Genomic DNA, 20,181 nt, shown 5'->3' on the forward strand with positions numbered 1-20,181 from the left:
CTGTCGGCGCGAGCAGTAGAGTTTATGCCTTCTCTCGCTAGAAAGTCAAAGCGGCGCAGGGCGTGCTGGGAAGGTCGAGTCCTCCTACAGGCAGCCATCTTCTCGCCGGGGCTGAGCTGAGGGGCGCGGAAGGATGAAGGGATTCCCGGTGGTCGCACGTTCCCTCTCGGTAAGGATGACCTGGACACCTTGGGTGTAGCAGGCGAGAGGCATAACGTCAGTTGACAGCGCTTGCCTGGGTCCCAGTGGCCCTGGCTGGGCCTGACCCCAGACAGCTCCGGGGCGGCAAGCCGGGCGGGCGAGCTGGGGGTGAGCTGGGGGTGAGCTGGGGGTCGGCGGGTGAGCGGCTGTGGGGTTATCAGCGAGGGGCGTAGAGGGGAGGTCAAAGCCGGCGGCGAACCGGATGGGCAGATGGTGGAGTGGGGCGGTGAGGCTGAAGGTCAAACAGGCCGCGGGCCGGGCCCGGGGCGGCCTCCTCGCAGCGCTGTGGCGGGGAGCTGCGGCAGCGGCGGCAGGTTTCTTGGGGGCTTCCCCTGAGGTCTTTCCGGCCGGCGATGCGGGGCTGCCTGTGTGGCCAGGAGAGAGGAGGAGGATCCCTTGTCGCTGTTTGAGGCAAGGTGCCCTTGGCAAGTGGCTCTTCCCGGGGCGTGGAAGGGGCAGAGGGCTTGTTCTGCTGCAAAGGATCTCCTGGAGCCCGCGGGCAGCTGGAGTATGATTTGTGTAGGTCTCCACTGGAAGCAGGATGGTGAATGACCTCTGAGTCATAGTGTGTTTGCAAGTCAATTCTAGACTCACGTTAGTAATTTATAAATAAGTAGGTTTAGTGGTTAAAATTTGTGGTTGGGGAAGAAAGTACTTTTTCCTGGACTCATACATTGAACAGAGTATGTGGCAAAGTGAGGGGAGTTATGTCATTGGTATCCCTCCAACTGACTGCAGTGGGGTGTCTGTCACTCAGGGTTTGCTTAGAGATATATGAAAATTAAATTGGGTTTTGGTTGTTAGGTTTTTTTTTTGTGTGGTTTTTTTTTTTTAATGTGAAGAATAATAAATTTGGTAGGTTTTTTAATAATCATAAGAAACTTCAGAAAGGGCAGAAGGAATAGCATTTCAGATTTGAAGTTAAAAGTCTTGTTATTTCTGCTGCCAGCTAATTGCAGTGTTCATTTTCTCAGTTTGAAGGTCTGTTTCTGGTTATTGCTCTGCAGTTTGGGGACTTGCATACACATCCTTTTTGTATGCAGCAGTCAGTGTAGTTCTGTTGGTGAGAGAGGTAATTCTTTAGGAGTTGAGCTGCCTACACCTAATAAGTTGGAAAGTTGTCTCCAAAGTTATGTTCTGAGTATGTGGAATTCTGTGGCTTTTTTTTTGAGTTAATTGCTACACAGTGATCCTACAGACTATACAGTATCAGTAGAGATACCCACTGCACAACAGCAAAGAAAGGGAGGGTGGGAAAAGCTTTCTTAACAATGCTGATTCTTGAGAATAGCACCAAGGTCCAGAGACCTCATGTAAGTCATTCCCCAGGTTCTAGCAGTGATTTAAAAAAAACAGTCAGAAGAATTACAAGGGAATCACTGGTTTTACTCTGGGACTTGAAGTTATTGATTGTATTTCTACTTCAGAATTAGTTGCTTCTTCAGTATGTAATGGAATGTGCAATGAACTAATTGAGGAAATCCATTTTCTTATGCTTTCTCCTCTAGAAGAGATTTTATTCACTTAAGGTAGCCCCTAAAATTTCAATCTCGAAACCTGCAGAACGAGTGAAATTATCTCGAGAGTCTGAGAATCTTGAGGTCAGTATGAATGCAGGTATTTTTTTTTCTGTCTCCTTTTTATTTTGTAAAAGTCAGAGTAGAGGTGTGACAGTATTTCTAGTGTGTAACTAAACCAAATGTTTTTCTGTTTAATACAGATCACAAAATTACCAAATGGCTTAGTTATTGCCTCTCTAGAAAACTTTTCTCCAGTTTCAAGAATTGGTGTGTTTATTAAAGCAGGCAGCAGATATGAAACCACTAGTAACTTGGGAACTGCTCACTTGCTTCGTATTGGACCGAATATGGTAGGTGTTTGTTCACTTTGTTATTACGTTGGCAATAGATGAAATGGTGAAAAGTTTATGATGGAAAAGTAAAGGATACAGTAAAATTTAGTGTAAGAGATCTTATAAAGTGGAAAACAATGTACATTGGTTTTTTGGTTACCTGGTTCAAGTGCAGGAGAAATGACATTACTTTCTGGAAGATAGGATGTGATGCTTAATTTAGAATTATGCTCTCCAAGTGGCTTCATTTATACAAGATGCTCTGGAGGAAGATACAGTAGGTTCAAAAAAAAGAACTTGTCAAATTGCTAATAGGAGCAACTCCTGCAGATACTGCAGGAATACCACTGAGCAGGTTGTGGTATGTTACATTTAAACAGCCTCTTCCATTGCCGCTGTACAGAAGGTTGGGCAAGTACAGAAGGCTGGGCAAGCCATCCTACAGCTTGATCCACTGTGGCCACCCTTCCCTTTGTTCCTGTTCATCTCAGTTGCTGTCTGGCTGTGGGTGTAGATGTAAACAGCCAGACTGTGACAGTTAATGCTACACAGCACCACTGACAAGTCTGTGACTGCTGTTGCATGAGTTCAATCCACATCAGCTTCAGGCAGAAAAAAAGAACATCCCAGCTGCTTATTGCCCATCCCAGCTGCTTATTACCCTTCGGAGCTGCTGCCTGAACTTCCCTCAGACAGCCGTCAGTATAATAGCATGTGTAGGTATTCTTGCCCTGGTCTTGTCAAGTTTATCTAATTCAAAGAATCCTAATAAATGTTCAGGCAAACCTGGATCATTCTAATATGGGGCTGGGGAGCAAACATGTGATCAATTAAACTGGAAAATTGGGAGGATGATAGAAATGATTGGGAGTAGGAATGCAATAAGCTGGCTCAGAATGGCTTTGTATAAATGAATAAACAGATACTGTTTCAGCGTTGCTTGAGCACTGAACAATGTTGGGCAAGTCTGTTCTTAAAATAGCTGGAATTCTAAGTTGCTTTTTTTTTTTTAATTCCTTTAATAGACTACTAAAGGAGTATCTTCTTTCCGGATTACTCGTGGCATTGAAGCAGTTGGGGGCAGTCTGAGGTTCGTAACCCCAAAGGATCTGTTTTGGTGACATGCAAGCAAGCTACATGATTAAAGGAAACTTATAACAATAAGCACAACAATACAGAGGCAGATAAGCTCAGTGTGGCAATGCCACTTGATTGGTGAATGTTGACAAGGAACATCTTCTGTACTTGTTCAGTGAAGGTGCAGAAGTGTACCCATGATTTGTATTTTTAAAACACCTTTCAGTTAACAAAACAAATGTTGTGTACCTGGAAGAAACATAATTTGTCCAGAAAGCTTAATGTTCTTTCTGCTTTTTCAGGCTTCAAGATTAAACTTTGTGAAGTCACTAGATTATTTTCTTTTCTACTATCTTTTGTGAATAGGTACCACTCATCACACTGCAGTTCTGGGAACAATTCAGACAGTAGTTGGCTTTCATTGTTTGAGAGTTTAAAGCCTAGAAAACAAGCCTAAGAGAAATAAAAGAGGGATCTTGCTGTGCCTGCTTTCTTGCATATGTAGGAATATATTTCTTCCATATATAGGAATACATGTTCCTATTAGTCACAGATGTGTTGAAGCAAGTGGGGAATTTTCTGCCCAAAGAGAATAATTTTGAAGTTGCCTTGTTTAATAAATACACACATTTGTCTTCAAGTTTTTTTATTCAAATTTGTTGTTTTACCTTGAATTAGCATTGTATTTTAAATTCTGATGCTCACAAGACACTTGTTATTACTACAGTACTTAGGATGGGAGTTCTAGTTATGTCTGGTTTTGCTGTGTTTGTATTATCACTCATTTTAAATGGTCATGTCAAGCAGATTTAAGGTTAACTAGATAGTGAGGAGAGGAATATGTGTGAAAAACCACTTCTGTGTTCTCTGCTGAAATGGGGTTTGTATTTTTTCTCATTTAGCGTGTACTCAACAAGAGAGAAGATGGCTTACTGTATTGAATGCCCACGTGACTACGTGTAGGTATCTAGATATGCTGTAAATGGCATGCTGTAAATGGCGTTGCATGCTTTGCAAACTGCTGTGTGGTAGAGACCATTTTACAGGGTAGGAGTAATATGTATTTTTGCATTTGTCTAGTAAATCTAACTACTGTATTAATAATTCAGTTTCTGTATCACATTATTGAGTATATGAATACTGCAGAACTGAAGTAGAATTTTGGCACTCTGTAGGGCAGTGCTAGGAACTACTCTGGCTCGAGTGATACATTTTGGTGTTAATATGTTGCTTACAGATTAGTTTAACTTGCTTTCAACTTCAAAAGAAATGTGTGCTACTTCTGTTGTGTTTAATGCCTTCGTAACTTTTTAATCTAGTGATACAGTTATGGAGTACCTCCTTAATGTCACCACAGCACCAGAGTTCAGACCATGGGAAGTAGCTGACCTTCAGCCACAGTTAAAAGTTGACAAAGCAATTGCCTACCAGAATCCTCAAGTTGGTAAGGGTACTTTCTGATCTACTGCATTGGCTTCAGGGGAGTTTCCTCAGAATTAAACACTTCTGGAAAAAATAGTTTCCCCTTTTGCTCTGTCATGTGACCATTTAATCTTTCAGTTTTTCCCCATGGATAAGTATGTGTCTTTCTGTTGTTACAGAACCCTTTTTTTATAAATACACAAGTTTTTGTAGCCTGTGCGTAACATTCAGCAAGTAATATGCTGATGACAGCTTAAACCATTCCCCATGGCAGCTTCCATTTCACCTTTTTAATTTAAGTACAGCTAAAGAATGTGCAGGACATGACTCTTATTGACAGTATATTTGCAGCAGATTGTGTTCTGAAAATGATTCTTAGGTATTGCTCACCAGTGCAGAAAAGACATTCTGCAAAAGACCTCTTGAATTTGTACGGTTATTTTGATAGAAAACCAGTATGGATTTTCATTACACTGAAAATGGATCCCAGCTTTAGGGTTATGAATTTAGGTTTGTGGGTTTGAAAAAAACCCAAAACAAAGCCTCAGCCAAACCAGTGCATTTGGATGAAACTTCTAAGTGTATTAGATTATTCTAGACCTGCTTTTGCAGATCTTGTGGGTACATAAAAAGGGCCACACCTCTGTTTCAGTGGGTTGACATTTCATTCATGATCTTCACTAAAAGTGGCTTTTACGTTAGTCATCATCATTGAAACGTTGTTCCCCTTAGGAGTGCTGGAAAACTTGCATGCTGCAGCCTATAAGAATGCTCTGGCAAACCCCTTATATTGTCCAGACTACAGAGTTGGAAAAATTACTTCTGAGCAGGTAGGATTATTTGTGTTGTGTTGTGAAGCTGTTTCAGTTTCTTTATCAAGGATAGATGATAACACTTGAGAAAGTAAACACTGACTATACTTATTATATAAATTTTCTATCTTCTGTGCATAGTAAGGTTGTCAGTGAAATGCAAGTGTTCTTGTATAAGAGGGTTTGTCAGAGAATGCGTAAAATGCTGTTCTATAGAGAGCTCCTTTTGGAAACGTTGGAGTTTGCTGCATGAAGAAGTGTAAGGGGGGATGTCAGAAACACACTTGCCATTTTTATAATTTATGCAAAGTACTCTAAAATACGAATTTACTGTTGCAGCTCCATGATTTCGTACAGAACAATTTCACAAGTGCAAGAATGGCTCTAGTAGGATTAGGTATGTACGTTCTTTAATGGGCATTGCAATTCGTAAGGGAAAACTGCCATGGAAAGTGGAGTTCTCCATAGAAGTAAAAAGTTACAGTACACTTAAAATACTTTTATGTAACTGCTGTAGGTTTTCAATGCCATTACTTGGAATAACTATTGTGTTGCAGGTGTGAAGCACTCTGTGTTAAAGCAAGTTGCAGAGAACTTTCTAAATATCCGTGGTGGAGCCGGTGTTTCCAGTGCAAAGGCTGTCTATCGAGGGGGTGAGTCTGTATCTTGTATCTGCTCTGGATGACCCTTTTCTGCTTATTGTAAATGTACTGGTATTCAAAGTTGCAACTGGAAACAATATAGTAGTACCTAATGCTGTACATGGGAAGTGACAGTTCAGACATCTCTCATCTAACTAAGCAGAGGATTATTCCCCACCATGGGAAGTTCTGGGATAAAACTGAACCCATATTTCCAGTAAAGCTTTACCTGTAGGATCATTTATTCCATAAAGTGGGAAACAAACTGGCTTGTGGTTTCTCTTGGCATTTGGGGAATATTCCCTGAAGAGTAGATTAAGGACTGTCTGGAAGTGGTGGCGATTTTTCTCGTTAGGGAAGATCTATTAGAACATTGTAAATCTTTCATAAAAGGTAACGTAAAAAAGATAACTTTTTCAGAGCAGTATTGTGTACTAGTTAATACCAATACCCAGTCTTCTCTTGGAGTATCAGGTCACTGTGACGAGATGGGGAAAATTATTAAAGTTTTCAACATTTAATATTTACCTGGAATAACTTCTTTTTCTATAAAACAGGATCAGTATTGTTATGAACAGAAGGCAATGCTGCTTTCCTGGGTATTTGTTATCTGGAGACTCGCTGGGTTTTATTATCTCATACTATGTATGGTTTAGGGTCAGTTTCAAATAAGGCAGAGGAAGGTGCATGGGTCTGTGATTGCAAGAAAATTTTTGAATGTTAAGGACTGTTTATAATTACCTATAATCTACTAACAGCTCTTTGCTATTTTCCTGAGGGGTTATTGCAACTTCACACCCTGGCTTTTCTCTCATGAAACAAACTCCTGGCTAGGAATGTTCCTTTCAATACCTCTGAATATGTAGTAGTTTCTAACTGAATACTGTATTACTTTTTATTCTGTTGTGTTTTTTAGGAGAAGTCAGAAAACAGAATGGTGAGAGCCTTGTCCATGCTGCTGTTGTCACAGAAGGAGCTGCTGTTGGGAGTGCAGAAGCAAACGCGTTCAGTGTTCTTCAGCATGTTTTAGGTGCTGGGCCCCTTATCAAGAGGGGAAGCAATGTTACCAGCAAATTGTGTCAGGGTATTGCTAAAGCTACTACCCGGCCATTTGATGTAAGTTCAGAGGTTTATTGTACTCTGATGTTTTAAGTAAAATGAGTATTATCCTTTAAGAGTTTACTACCTCCAGATGCAATCATAATTAGTCCACTCTTGCACAAGTTACAATATTTCAGAGAAGGAATTCCAGTCTGATCTTTCCTCTGCACAGATGGAGTTTAGCTTCCTGACTTACAGTATTTTAGATCCTGATAGTAATTATTTTTCTATGCTTGATGTTGAGTTGTTCTGATACTTGAAACAGTTGGTGATAATGTTTGTGTTGCAGGCTTCTGCAATTAACGTTAATTACTCTGATTCTGGGCTCTTTGGGATTTATACCATATCCCAGGCTTCAGACACTGGGGAGGTGAGTTGCTGATTAGAATTTAATTATTATGAACATAACCCTTAAACTGGTTTTCATTTGAGATACAGTCTGATTCATCTAAAACACTCAGTTCATCTGGTTTCTTATATGAGAATCCTGCATGGTCAGTTATAACTTAGCTTTGTAGGCTGGGATTGAGACTTGCTGTCTGGGAAGTATAAATACCTAATACAAATGAGAGCTAGTAAAATACCTTGGTTGCTGGCTGTAATTGCTGACTTACATGTGTAAGCCTAAGTATATCATAAGGAACATGTTGGCTCTTGAAGCTGGCAGAACTGAGTGAACTCTAATGAAAAAATGGTGAGGCCATACAGATTAATGTGGTGTTGCAGTTTCATTCCGCAGTTAATTTTGTGTCTTGCTTGGGCATTTATTATGTAATTATTATGGTTTTAGTTTTGTTATGAAGCTGTTTAGAAGTGAATTCAGGCAGACCATCCTGACATCATCAGCTGCTCTGAAGTTTCTGAGATGTCATGTAATAGAAATAACATGTTGAAATTTAATGCTGGAAGAAGTCTTAACTGGTGTAATTTTCCTCAGGTGATTAAAGCTGCTTTGAACCAGGTAAAGGGAGTTGCTCAGGGCAGCGTCACTGATGACGATGTCACAAGGGCCAAGTAAGTGCATAAAGAGCTCTCTTGTGTGTTGCAAAGAGAAGTTTCTTAACATGTAGCTACTTGTCAAACACTTAAATTATTCTGTACAGCAGAGCTTACCATTGTCCTGTAATTGTTTCCATGGGGAACTGCTCAATTTCCTGTGTTAAAAATGAAGCAGTGTCAGTAGGTTTTTTTCCCAAAGCAGTACTGATCCTCTGCTAGTGGTATTTACTTATAAAAACTTGGTAGATAATGGTTTCTGAAAACTGTTCCAGTGTAAGATATCAGCAAGTATCCACAGATGCTGTCATTTTAATTGTACTCTGTAGTATTGAGATGTATTCAAATTAGATTCTTAAATTGCATTATTTAGGTAATTTCCTTTATAGTTGCACTGCAGCAGTTCCGCAAACAATTACATTAGACAATCTTCTGCATCTTCAAAGAATAGTAGTAATTAAGGTCTGCAAGTGTAAAGCACTGAATTAGCACTTTAGTGTTTGAAATATGTGCCCATAGGAATATTTAAGATGTGGGGGAAATTACTATTAGAGATGCAGTAAAAACCAACAAAGTTTTAGGGTTTCTAATTTACAGAGGGCTGTGCACACTAGTTGGGCTTAATCTCCAGGTTTTCTTAGACTGCACTGAGCCTCTTGAACTGTAGTTACGCAATATGACAGTATGGTACAGATTCACTCAAGTAGCAACATTAAAGTATTGCCTGTTACACATGCAAAATACTTACAAGACTCCAGGTAAAGCCTGCTTACAGAAAACATAATAACCTAGACATGCTTGATTGTGCCTTTGTCACTAGTAGCTAAATGGTGAATTCTGGACCTTTATATGTGACATCATTTGTTTTGTATGTGGGAATTGTTTTGTGGGGCTTTTGGGGTTTGTTTGCAACAAAGCTGCCTAGTATTAGGGAGTTACAGTACTGTGGCTTTCTGGGGGGGAAGAGGGGTTCCTTTTCCTCAAATGGATTCACATATTTTCTATCTTGCTCTTTTTTCTTTAGTGATGAAAACCAACCAACCAAACAAAAACTAACCCAAAAACCAAACCAAATTCAAGGCCAGCGATATTTGCAGTCTGGCAATTCAGTCTAATCATATTCTATTGGAATGAAACATTTTCTGCCATTTTGTTGTTTAAAAATATCATAGAATGACTAGCTTATAAAAATCAGATTTTCATAGGTAGCAGTGAGACTGCATGAAACAGAACAAACAGTGTAAACTTGTTGTCTTTTAACAGAACATGGAACTATTGCTTAAGGAGCCTAACCATTGACATCCACTGCTGCTTTGTCACTTCCAACAAAATAGCTCTGCATTGTCTGTTCTTGATGAGAAACGGGAATCCATTTTAAACCTAATTTTAAAACTTGATGAATTAGTTTGTCTGAATCCTGTGGTACCTGCATCACTTCCTTCAAACAGAAACAAATTCTGAGCTTGAGATCTTCTGACTGCGGGAGGTGGCAGTTGGTGCTGGGGTACCCTGTCATTTTCATGCTTGGAGTATTTGTGGTACCTCTTTCCTAAGTATACGGAACCCTTCCATAGTTGACAAGGAAAATCTTCCAAAATGGAGAGGAATTTTTAAAACTTAAAAAGCACCGAAAACTCATTGCGCTTACAGGTGTGGTAGCTAAAGTAATAACTTTCATGTTCACTCATCCTTAATGCTTTATTTGATGGCAGAAATCAGCTGAAAGCCACCTATTTGATGTCAGTGGAGACTGCAGAGGGGTTGCTGAATGAAATCGGCTCAGAGTCTTTGATGTCTGGCACGCACACATCGCCATCTGTTGTTGCTCAAAAAATTGACTCTGTAGCCACTGCTGATGTTGTGAATGTAAGTATGTGTAAGCATTACAGGTGTTTATTAATCACTGTGTAAGTGGTTTTTGTACAAAAGGGGTGCTCATTTATGTATGTTTATAAACACACACACTATCTTTTAAAAAAGCCAAAGCAACTTACAGCTCCCAGCTGCCTGTCTTACTAGGCCTTTATTACCAGGGGACCCTTTAATCCAGTATGCTGCAAAACTGGTGTAGCTGGGAGTGTATGAAATTCTCATCTACTTTACTTGAGTTTACCAAAACTGTCAACTAGTATTCAAGAAAAACGCGATGCTAGTTCCAGTGCAGACACTTCTATGTCAAAGGTTTTAGGATTCCTGAGCCTAAAATATTTGCTGTGATTAATAAAATGATTACTCTTTCAGTAATAAACTGATGTAACTGCATTGCTATTTCAGTTCACTTTCTTGCTTAGCAACTTGAAGCAAACTTTATACAGAAATCCATCAGACATTCTAAGAAAACTTGTTTTTTTCACAGTTATCACTATTTTGTGTTGCAGTAGCAACTAGCAATAGCTTTAGTAGTAAGGAAAGATCCACTGTAGCTTGTGGTGTAATAATTATTCTAGACATAACTATTTTCTAAGAGTTTATGCCTTTTATATCCAACTGTCATTCTGACATTCCTGTTTAGACTATAAAGTAATAAGAAGGAGCTGGAATGGAAACAAGTTTTGACAGCAAAAAGAAAACTGTTTATTTGATGTATGATGGTAGTGTTGGGATTTGGCTTTTGCTTTAATAACTTGAAGCTGAGGCTGTGAGCAGCAAGATAAATTCTGTTGTAGTGAATATTTCCTTATATCTATCTTTCCAATATATTTTCAGGCTGCCAAGAAGTTTGTCGGTGGGAAGAAATCGATGGCAGCTAGTGGGGATTTGGGAAATACTCCTTTTCTTGATGAGCTGTAAAAATGAAACTGGGATGCAGATTCACAATGGACCCACAATGAGCTCTAAGTCACCTACGCTCGAATTACTACTAATTTGTTATTTATGCATTCATTTATTTCAGCAAATTTCTCTCAAGTAATTGTGAGCTTGCACTTGTCAAATAAAGTGCTGCGTTCATACATTGTGTTGATTTTTTTTTTTTTCTACTGAAAATGGTATGTAAAATGCTGGTAAGTCTGGCTCTGTACACTGAAGATAGAACTACAGTGAGCAAAGAAGGTGACATTTTAGACAATGTGAAAAACAGATATATCATCATGATAACTGTGATGCAGACAAATACTGTGGTTGCCACTAGTTGTCTGTATATTCTTGTATGTTCAGGAGGGGTTTGTGATCAGCTGTCTCCACCATCCTTATATCAAGAAAATGAAGAAACTTGCCTTCAAAGAAAGATGAATATATTAGACTTCCCTAGAGCTTGCAACTGCTACTTGTCAGGGATGAGCAGAGGTAGTGTCTCTGACTTTCTATTCTACAAGTAGTACTGATTGACATCTTTGTGGGGAGGGAAGGCATTGTTAAACAGCTTTCTGTAGCTAATACAGCATTTCAAATATCTTGGGACATTCAGATTTTTTGAAGGCATGTGTTAGAAGAAAACGGATACAACTTCAGAAATTTATATCGAGACAAGTCAGGTTCTGAGGTATTCTGCAATAAAGCAAATTCTTCGAGATGTATATGATATAGAAAGGCAGGAAGAAGAGAAACTGGTCTCACAGTTTTCTGTAGCTCGGTATGGAGGAGCTCTAATACTACTACTACCAAACTCAGGATTGTACGATGCTTCAATATCATTATGAAGAGCAGCATCACAAACATGGTCTGTGCCTACCCCAAGTGTCTGGTCCTTACCAGGTATCTTCCGGATTTTGTGCATTGATTGTAACTTAGGAGTGAACTCACAGCAGTTTGGGGAGATTTGTACTGAAAAATTTACAAGCCTTCATCATCATCAGTACTGGACCCGATGCCATCTTCATCATAGTCTGTGCTGAAAATACAGAAAATACTGGTGTTACTTAAACATGCAGTAATTGCCACAGCCATTTAGTTCACTAATAATGGACTCTTGTTCTAAAGACAAGTTTATTAGTTCTGAAGCTGCTCTAATATCAAACTAATACTATTTTCCATAGTCCTTTGCACTCTGTTTCCCTTGCACTCCACAGCTGAGTTGTAATTCAGTCACCAGAAAAGCAAACTGTCTTTTTTCTGCTCCTTCAGAATAGAAATAATTTGATGTATTTAAACGTAAGCATACAGGTTTAATCTCTTAGAAAGCCCCTTGTGTCCAAGGAAGCTCCAGCTTCGTTTCTGCTGTTCTAGCCTAATTATCTCCTTTAAATACTCAGTTCCTTCCCCTACCTTTTAGGCTTCTTTTCTACTAAACCTTTGTGCCTCAGGAAAACTTGCATCCCATCTACATTAATCATACTGACTATGGATCCTGTGCATGTAGGATTGAGCACAGTGTATTTTTAGGCAGTGGGTCTCACAAGAAGAGTTCTTCCGGAAGTTTAGTTTCAAGTCATACTCATTAGCCACTGTCAGTAATTAAGACTGATCAAAGAAAAGATAAGCTTTTTAGATGGTGGTAGCAAGACCTCCATCTTGGTACCCTCAGCTACTTGCAGTTGTCTATATCTTTGGCTATGACAAACTGACATGGCCTCTTGACTTCAGAGGCATTCCTGCCAGCCAGACTTCTGCTTGCTGTGGAAGCAGGAAGGGGCATATCTAAAAATGCTCATCCTGACCCTGTCTCCCCTGTAACTAGAAAAATGAGCTTTTCTTTGGTATATGTTCATTTCAAATCACAGGTTTTTATTTCAGAAAAAGAAAATACTAAACTGTAAAAGCTATTACACTATTTCTTGTTTCTCGCTGGAATTATAAGCAACATGTGAAATTCTAGTTATGTATAATAGTTATTTCTTACTCTACTGACACCACAGGCAGCTTTACTTCAGGAATTAATTCAATTGCACTTTGCCAGTCTTGAGGTACTTCAACAAAATCTCTGTAAACTCTGATTTGTAGAGTAGTTCCTACAGGGATATTGTGCAGGAGTTGCCTAAGCTGTCGCAGGGTCCATCCCAAAATGGTGGCATGTCCAATTTTTATTAGAACATCCCCTGCCATGGAAGAAAGCATACAACAATCAGTTTAAGAGACTTGATTTTTAACTGTTCATGTGATAAAACATGTAATCTTACCACTGTCACATTTTTATTGCATGTGTTTGGCAGTTCTTCAACTGGATGCATTTCTTTTTCTTTCTATTTTAATGAAAATGATTTTAGCTCTGTTAAGAACTAACTGTTCACAACACTAAGGAAAGCTGCAGATTGCTTGTTTACATCAGGATTTTTCTGAGTTAACATGATAAACTTTATGTTGCTTATTCTGTGCTATCTTCCATTTCTGTGGGGTTTGGGGGCCAGGTAAAAGTAGAATGGTGAATGCTCTGATCAGGATCACTGCCTGGAACCAGACAGACTCCAGCAAGGTTCAGCTGAGGTTTTAACAGCTGCACATGTCACCTTGTGTTTGTTTGGGCCCCTGGAGGCTTTCAGGGTTGGCTCTCCTTGGTGGCTGGTGCCTGTTGCTCTGTTGCCAGCACATTGGGTACATTGCAAGACAATGTCAAGCAGGCCAGGAGGTGCCTACAAGAGCTGGTACAGAAGCTGAGGAGTTAAAGCAGAAAGTGGTGGTGAGGTTTTTTGTTCATTGGTTTGTTTTAAGGGATAAGGCTGTAAATAGCATTATCTACTGCCAGTGGAAAGCATTGAGCTGCAGTTTGGCAAAAAGCAGTACTGCATCCGAGAAGAACAGAGTACAGAAGCCCCAGCACCTATATATACCATGGGGTGTAACAAGGTGGGCTTTGAGGGTTTGGGAGAGTTGGAGTTAGTGTGTAAACCTGTAGTTTTGGAGACTGCAAAAGGCAAACAGAATCTTCCTGCAGCAGACTACAGCTCCATGAGCAGCCTGGCAAAAACAGTTGCACAGCGGAGCAGTATCAGTAAGCATTATGCACTGAACTGCAACAGAGCATCATAGGGGATTTTAAAAATCAGTACAGTTGTCTGCTGCCACATTAGCAGAGCAAGGAGCCTCTCTCCATCTGTTCTATTTTCTTTATATCCTTTTTGGGTTAAAAATGCCTATAGCAAAAAAATTGCAGGCTTTCAAACTGTTTAGCTGAACTACTACCATTTTTTCATTCTCCTTTTTCCACTGACCACTCCTAATCCATCACCATCACACCCTCTCTCCACTCTATTTTATCACAAGATACTGGTTCTACTGGGGTGCAAACAAGAAGTTCTAGAACAACTACCAGGGTAGCAGATAACAAAGCAACAGAAAACATTTTACCAACAGTTTTATGTAAGCTCTCAGCATCAAGCAGAAAGATAAATTACCCAAATTTATGTTTCAAAATATACAGACATAAATTTACTTATGATTTAAAGTATCTGCAAGACACTCTTGGCTTTGAATAGATTCTTTTAGAATTCATTTTTTTTCTGCCCATCCTGTTCTGATAACACTGCTGTGGTGAGTCAAAGCCATCTCTGAACTGCAGATGGAGATAATTTTGCTCCTTTGCTCCAGCATCTAGAATCTGAACCACACAGCTTTTCAGCTCATTCATCAGTGATTTTGTGATTCATATCCTTCAGTGGCCACTGAAGATTAATGTGGAGAAAATCTCTTGTACTATGAAGGTATGCTGAGGAAACATGTCCTAAGCAGCCCTGTTTCTTCTTGCTGGCATGGAGAATAGGGCATGCATATGTACATACGAGTTTGGTAAATACAACCATAGAATTTTAAGACATTAATGCCTCCCACTACCTTTGTTAATTTCTAGCTCCTCCCATTAAAGTCAGCAGAATGCCACCAGCTCTTCCAAGCTGAAAGCAGTTATAAAACTGTTTTTTAGGTTTCTGTTTGACATTGTATAGATAACAATCAACTGGAAAAAAAAAGTTATTTAAAGATAAAACCTAATTCACTGCAAGAAAAAATCTTCAGCAATACATTTGTGTATCATATTTTTCTCAAGCCCATGCTCTGTACATTGGTATTAATGCCAAAATAACTGTGCTGCCTGTGGTATCCTTGAGGGATGGAGCTTCTACAAAATTTTACAGCTTTGGTCTTAAAGACAAAGGTTTTGTAAGTTCACTCTAAACATGAATTGATCAAATTCAGCTGTTTGCTGGTTTGGGGTTTTTTTGTGTGTGGAATATGCTGAGTTAGATCCAGGTGCTCCATGAAGCATGCTCAGATTGTTTCTTTTGGCTCCAAAATCTAAGATCAGCTACTACAAAGGGACAATGTTTGTTACCAGTCCTTAGGACCCTTTAAACTGTTCAATACTTGCTGCAGTAAATCAAACACATCACATACTGTAAATAATTTGACTCCTTGTCCTTGTAGGCTTTATTGAAAATGCTTTTGGAGCTTGCCTTTTTCAAACTATTGCAAACAGGACTACTTAGTTTCAGTGACTAATATTATTTATGTTTTGCTTTAGAGATGTAAAAAAACCTTAAACAAATCAACAACCAAATCAGTATCATATATATGGTTTTGTATAACATAGGGGTTTTGGATTTTTTAGGAAACAGATAAAAGCTATCAGCTCCTAAGATAATAAAGGTACTTAATTCATATCCAAATCCATTCCTGTATTATGTTCGGGATTTTTCCACTGATTTTTATACTGGGATCAAAAATGCAAAGCCTTTTCTAAAATGAGGTTAAGAACTCTACTCACTGGTTTTTATTTCACCAAACAAGTAGATCTTTCTTCTTCTAATTCTCTCTGAAAGGTGCAAGAAGAAAGAACTGCCCACATTATAAAGGTGATGCTGGGAAAATGGTTCTAATTTAAAGACATGCCTTTGCACTGTACAGCAGTAAAGTTCTAAATGACCTCATTACACTCAAGTCATAGCTTCATAGATTTCTACATTAGAGACAATTTAATATTTAGTAATAACATAGCACACTGACATCCCCAAACTGTAGTTCATGAGTCTAATATAATCGGTCTAGGGACCCATGTAAAGCATTCACATTTACAGAGCTTTCAATTACAAGCTTAATATAGGTGTCTGATGTTCCACAAGAAACCTTAATAACCAGTAATAGTCTGTTAGTACTGATCTGGCACATTTCAGGTTTAAAGCATTTAGCAAATGAACACCTGCATGGATTGTTAGAGCACAGAGATTTATCTATTGCCACTTTGTAACTGTTCTGTATAATACAGAGAAATAAAAAGCAAACAATAAGGCAAATTAATTTCAAACCTTTGGGAAGTTTTGTGTTACTTGTAGAGTGAAATTACTTGAACAACAATGCACTGAACAAAGAATGATACTACTCAAGTTTAGTTGCTATATAAAGGTAATAGTCGAACTATTTTTTGACAAACCTGATGAATAGAAAATCTGGTTTTGCTGGAGAAAAGTACATAGACTTAAATCTTGATCTGGTTATGGAACAGTCACCCATATGAGCTATTTTAAGATCACAGGTATTTCATTGCAATGGAATGCTGGCACTGCTTTACACGGTTTATGCTAGTTTCTTTTCTCTGTAATTTTAAACTGAGTTTCTTTTGATGTAAGTGTAAATAAATCAGAGCAGAAGTGCAGAACATTCTCAATGCTATTAAATTTGAGTATCACTGTTGGTTCTTTTTACCTGGTTTTAGCTTTCCATCGTTAGCTGCAGAGCTTTTCTCAACAATGCTTATTATCTGGAGATATGGCCCATTCTGTATGACTATGAGACCTAGTCCGTGTTTACCCATCTTAATAGTTGCCTTCAGTACTGCAACCATTGTACAGTGAAAGATGCTTTCCAGTGACGGCACCTGCCCTTTGAAAAGTGAGAGGAAAATTTTACTAGTTGAAAGTGTGATATAATTCAACAGGTTTAAGGAGACATTTGAGTAGGTGCTGGACCCAGTCTTAAGTGTCCAAATAGTTAAGTCCCTCGTCTTTAACTGCTTCTTTAGATAAGAGTTGCCTGCTGTGTCATACATTTTACCAAGAGAAAAAGCAATACTGCTGTTATTTAAGTGTTCATTACTAATGGTGATATATTCAGGGAAAGTAGAGAACACGATACAGGATAAAAGAACAGAGGAGCTGTCAGCTATGAAGGACTTCAAGAAAAGACAGAATTCCTATAAAAATGGATTTTTCAAATCAATATTTATAAAGGAGATTAATTTCTAAATTTCCAGCAGACTGGTTCCACACCCTACTGCTGACATGAGGGAAGGGGCTGCACTTGCCATAGCTGGCATCTACAGAAATAAAATACTCTTGAGCACCTGCTATGCATTAAAATGCAAAGTAATACAATATAAATGACATTTATCTCAGTATCTCCACCAAGAAGTATACTAGGGATAATAAAGAAATCTCCTCCATCTCTCAAGCCTGTTCTCATTAACAGCCAGGAAAAATTAAGACTGTCACATGAGTGCTTCAGACTCCTAAACCAAACTGTATTCTGTTAAAAATTACTTTCTGTCTCTGCTTTAAGATGTAATCTCTAAATGTAACTTCTGTCAGTAGAGTACCAATAAATTAACTACTTGAGACTGTCTCCAGCAGTCTGAAAACACTTAATGAAAATTCCCACCACTCTACCCTCCTTCTCTAAAGTACAGAAACTTAGTCATCTTTCCAATGGCTTTAGTAAAGTTTTGGATTAGGCTGCAAATGGCAACCCAGAATGTCTATAAAAGAATTAAGATGGAAAGTATAGCAATGTGAACATGTTATTTGTCAATTTGGCTGCTGAACTGAAAAACAGAGAAGGAAGCTGGAATGGGTTTATGTTTTTTTTCCTTCCCAATGAAAAATGCAGGGTTTTTTTAAATGTTGTTTTAAATTTAATTTGGATTAAATACTTAATTTGCATGGTCAAGCAAGAAAAGCAAAGGAAGACTCACTCTAGCACACCCTTTAACCTGTTGATCATTCTGACAAGTTGGATATCTGACCTGTGACTTTTTCTCTCGCTCAGGAATTTATGCAAGGTGGAACAGGATCAGTAGAAGTGATTAAAATCTGACCTGTGGTGTTCTTAGTCACTTTTCAATGTGTTTCAATCTATTTCAGCCAGAAAAGGGAACTGAATCCTAGTTTCCTACTTCCAGAATAAGTACTTAATTCCCAGGCCAATAAATATACACAGATTGTATGAAGTAAGACTATATTGTTTTCTAGCCAAAATTATTCATCAAATCCCATTAAAATTCATGAGCATTTGTAGGTCAGCAAATGCTCAGCAATGAAATGGCAAACAAAAAATGCTATTATAAATCTAGCTTTAGTTATAGATACCAGAATCCTGATCTTAGGCTGCTTCTTATTACATGACGTTATCTTGCTGGACATGAGAGTTTTAAAACCATGAAAACAGTGACAAAACCAAAACCTACAGAACAATTAGAAAGAATGCTAAAATTCACAGCTGAGTCTCTTGTCTTTTTATTATACCTGGTATCAGTCTATATACTGTCCAAGGAAGGTGAATTTTCTCTTTGTTCTGTGATACAGAAAGTTTAGGTACTTGACAGAACTTACATTACAGTTGCCCTAACACTCTCCTGATTTTCTCCAAGTTACCCTCCAATTCTTGAGTTTGCAGGCAGCAGTGCAGGATCTCTCTCTTCTCATGAAGAAACATCGTTTTCCTTGTCACCTGCCTTTAATTCTGTTCCACATACTTAACCTCAAGAGCAGAAATGCCTCTTGATACTAGGAAAATTTGGGGCACTGGGGGCTCTGTGAAGAAGATAAAGTGTCTGGTAGCACAAGGACTCAAAAACTTTCAGATACTGAAATGCAGGAGTGGAAGAATAGTGCTGAGGCAGCAGTGGGAAGGTGGAAATGAACAGAGGAAGAAATTACCAAAAGAGATGGAGACTTACTCATAGTTTCATCCCCAGGCTCTTGTAAAGACTGGGTATGTTCCATCAAGTCCTGAGGAAGATTTTTTCCTTTAAAGTCAAAATAACGCCGGAGTGTCCGAGGTGAGCCTTTTGGAAACATGTTACTGCTCCATGGTGACCTGTGGAGGAAGAGTCTACCAGCAGGTGAGGAAACAACAGTGTCTACCAACTACTCAGAATGCCAGGGCAGGCAGGTTCCAAGCTCCCCCATCACCACAACAGCACCACGGGCATAGGGAACTCTGGCATTGGGCAGAGGATGTGTCTGCATCTAGTGCATTGTTTCAGTCCAAGAGGAGTTAGATTTAGGCTGCCTCTCTGTCAATACCACAGTTCTGTCTGAAGCCCCAGAGCTTTCTGGAGAACCTATAGCTGCTGGTGTCCTGCCATGCAGCATCCTTAGGCACATACTCATTCCCTGATAAAACTGAGACAGATTAAATCAAATAACTGATCACACAGCCTGCATGGTATGAAGATGACTCTGTCACTATTTCAGATTTCATATTTTCTGTATATCAAAAGCCAATGAAAACCATCTCTTCCCTTTCTTTACCCTTTCCACCTCTCCTTTCTTTATGCCTTTTGCCACGAAGCTGAGTTATTTGGAGAGAAACTTATCTTGAGACAGAATTTTACATAATGCTTGTATTAAAAGCTATTTCAATACCACTTAAAGCCAGTTTATAGGATAGTCACAGGTGATTCTTGGAAATAACATATTTTCAAGGCTGCTGTATTGTTGTTGTTAGTGCAATATAATTTCTATTTTTTTTTTATAAAGAAATCAATTGTCCCATTTATTCCATGCACCAATTGTTCCCTGTTTAAAGGGAATTTCAGCAGGTTTTCATCAAAAGTCTTATTACTTTCTCTACCCTTAAGAAAATCTGTCAAGAATAGCTGATTTCAATAGAACCTAAGTACAGCTCTTGCCCTCCAAATAGTAAGCCCTGCTGATTGCTGTTGAACACTTTATTTTACTAACATGTTCATTTTGGTTGTATAGCCTTCCATCTACACAAAAGACTTACGTAAAGAGTTCAGATAGTTGCTCACTTGGCTTCTGGAGTGTGCTGTTGCTCTGGAAATAAACAAGGTGTTTGCTGTTAGAAGGAAAAAACTATGCAAACATTAGATATTTTTCCCATTACCTGTAGATGTGAGGCCTGCTAAACTGATTGAGTTCAGCATTCCCACGCCAGCATGACAATGTCAAAGGCACAGAATTATTGTGGCCAGAAT

The 20,181-nt window shown here is 38.9% G+C and overlaps 2 protein-coding genes across 2 annotated transcripts; one reads left to right on the forward strand and one right to left on the reverse strand.

Annotated features, from left to right (window-relative positions):
- Window positions 1-7: 7 nt before the first annotated feature.
- LOC133219796 (cytochrome b-c1 complex subunit 2, mitochondrial) lies at window positions 8-11,053 on the forward strand. The gene is made up of 14 exons (XM_061367313.1): window positions 8-169; window positions 1,710-1,802; window positions 1,922-2,071; window positions 3,079-3,143; window positions 4,033-4,089; window positions 4,450-4,574; window positions 5,285-5,382; window positions 5,704-5,761; window positions 5,922-6,017; window positions 6,922-7,121; window positions 7,396-7,476; window positions 8,044-8,120; window positions 9,815-9,968; window positions 10,809-11,053. Exons 1-14 carry the CDS (start codon window positions 134-136, stop codon window positions 10,890-10,892), a joined length of 1,374 nt encoding a protein of 457 aa, XP_061223297.1. The 5' UTR covers window positions 8-133; the 3' UTR covers window positions 10,893-11,053.
- PDZD9 (PDZ domain containing 9) lies at window positions 10,802-19,983 on the reverse strand. Its single transcript, XM_061367327.1, has 4 exons — window positions 18,916-19,983; window positions 16,668-16,844; window positions 12,880-13,075; window positions 10,802-11,931 (listed from the first exon to the last, which is right to left on the reverse strand). Exons 1-4 carry the CDS (start codon window positions 19,034-19,036, stop codon window positions 11,874-11,876), a joined length of 552 nt encoding a protein of 183 aa, XP_061223311.1. The 5' UTR covers window positions 19,037-19,983; the 3' UTR covers window positions 10,802-11,873.
- Between the last annotated feature and the right edge of the window lie 198 nt (window positions 19,984-20,181).

This window comes from Neopsephotus bourkii, unplaced genomic scaffold, assembly GCF_033783945.1.
Source record: "Neopsephotus bourkii isolate Nb327-2 ecotype Australia unplaced genomic scaffold, CSIRO-AGI_Nbou_v1 NB_126, whole genome shotgun sequence".
NCBI lineage: Eukaryota > Metazoa > Chordata > Aves > Psittaciformes > Psittacidae > Neopsephotus > Neopsephotus bourkii.

Bases quoted from the DNA above. Each gene is read 5' to 3' on its own strand.
- LOC133219796 (XM_061367313.1), top strand. From the start codon at position 134: ATGAAGGGATTCCCGGTGGTCGCACGTTCCCTCTCG. The intron at 4,575-5,284 runs GTAAGGGTACTT...TGTTCCCCTTAG, and splicing joins CTACCAGAATCCTCAAGTTG to GAGTGCTGGAAAACTTGCAT. The intron at 7,477-8,043 runs GTGAGTTGCTGA...AATTTTCCTCAG, and splicing joins AGGCTTCAGACACTGGGGAG to GTGATTAAAGCTGCTTTGAA.
- PDZD9 (XM_061367327.1), bottom strand. From the start codon at position 19,036: ATGTTTCCAAAAGGCTCACCTCGGACACTCCGGCGTTATTTTGACTTT. The intron at 16,845-18,915 runs GTAAGTCTCCAT...CACTTTTCAAAG, and splicing joins GCCTGGGGATGAAACTATGA to GGCAGGTGCCGTCACTGGAA. The intron at 11,932-12,879 runs GTAAGAAATAAC...CTGTATTTTCAG, and splicing joins CTGCCTGTGGTGTCAGTAGA to CACAGACTATGATGAAGATG.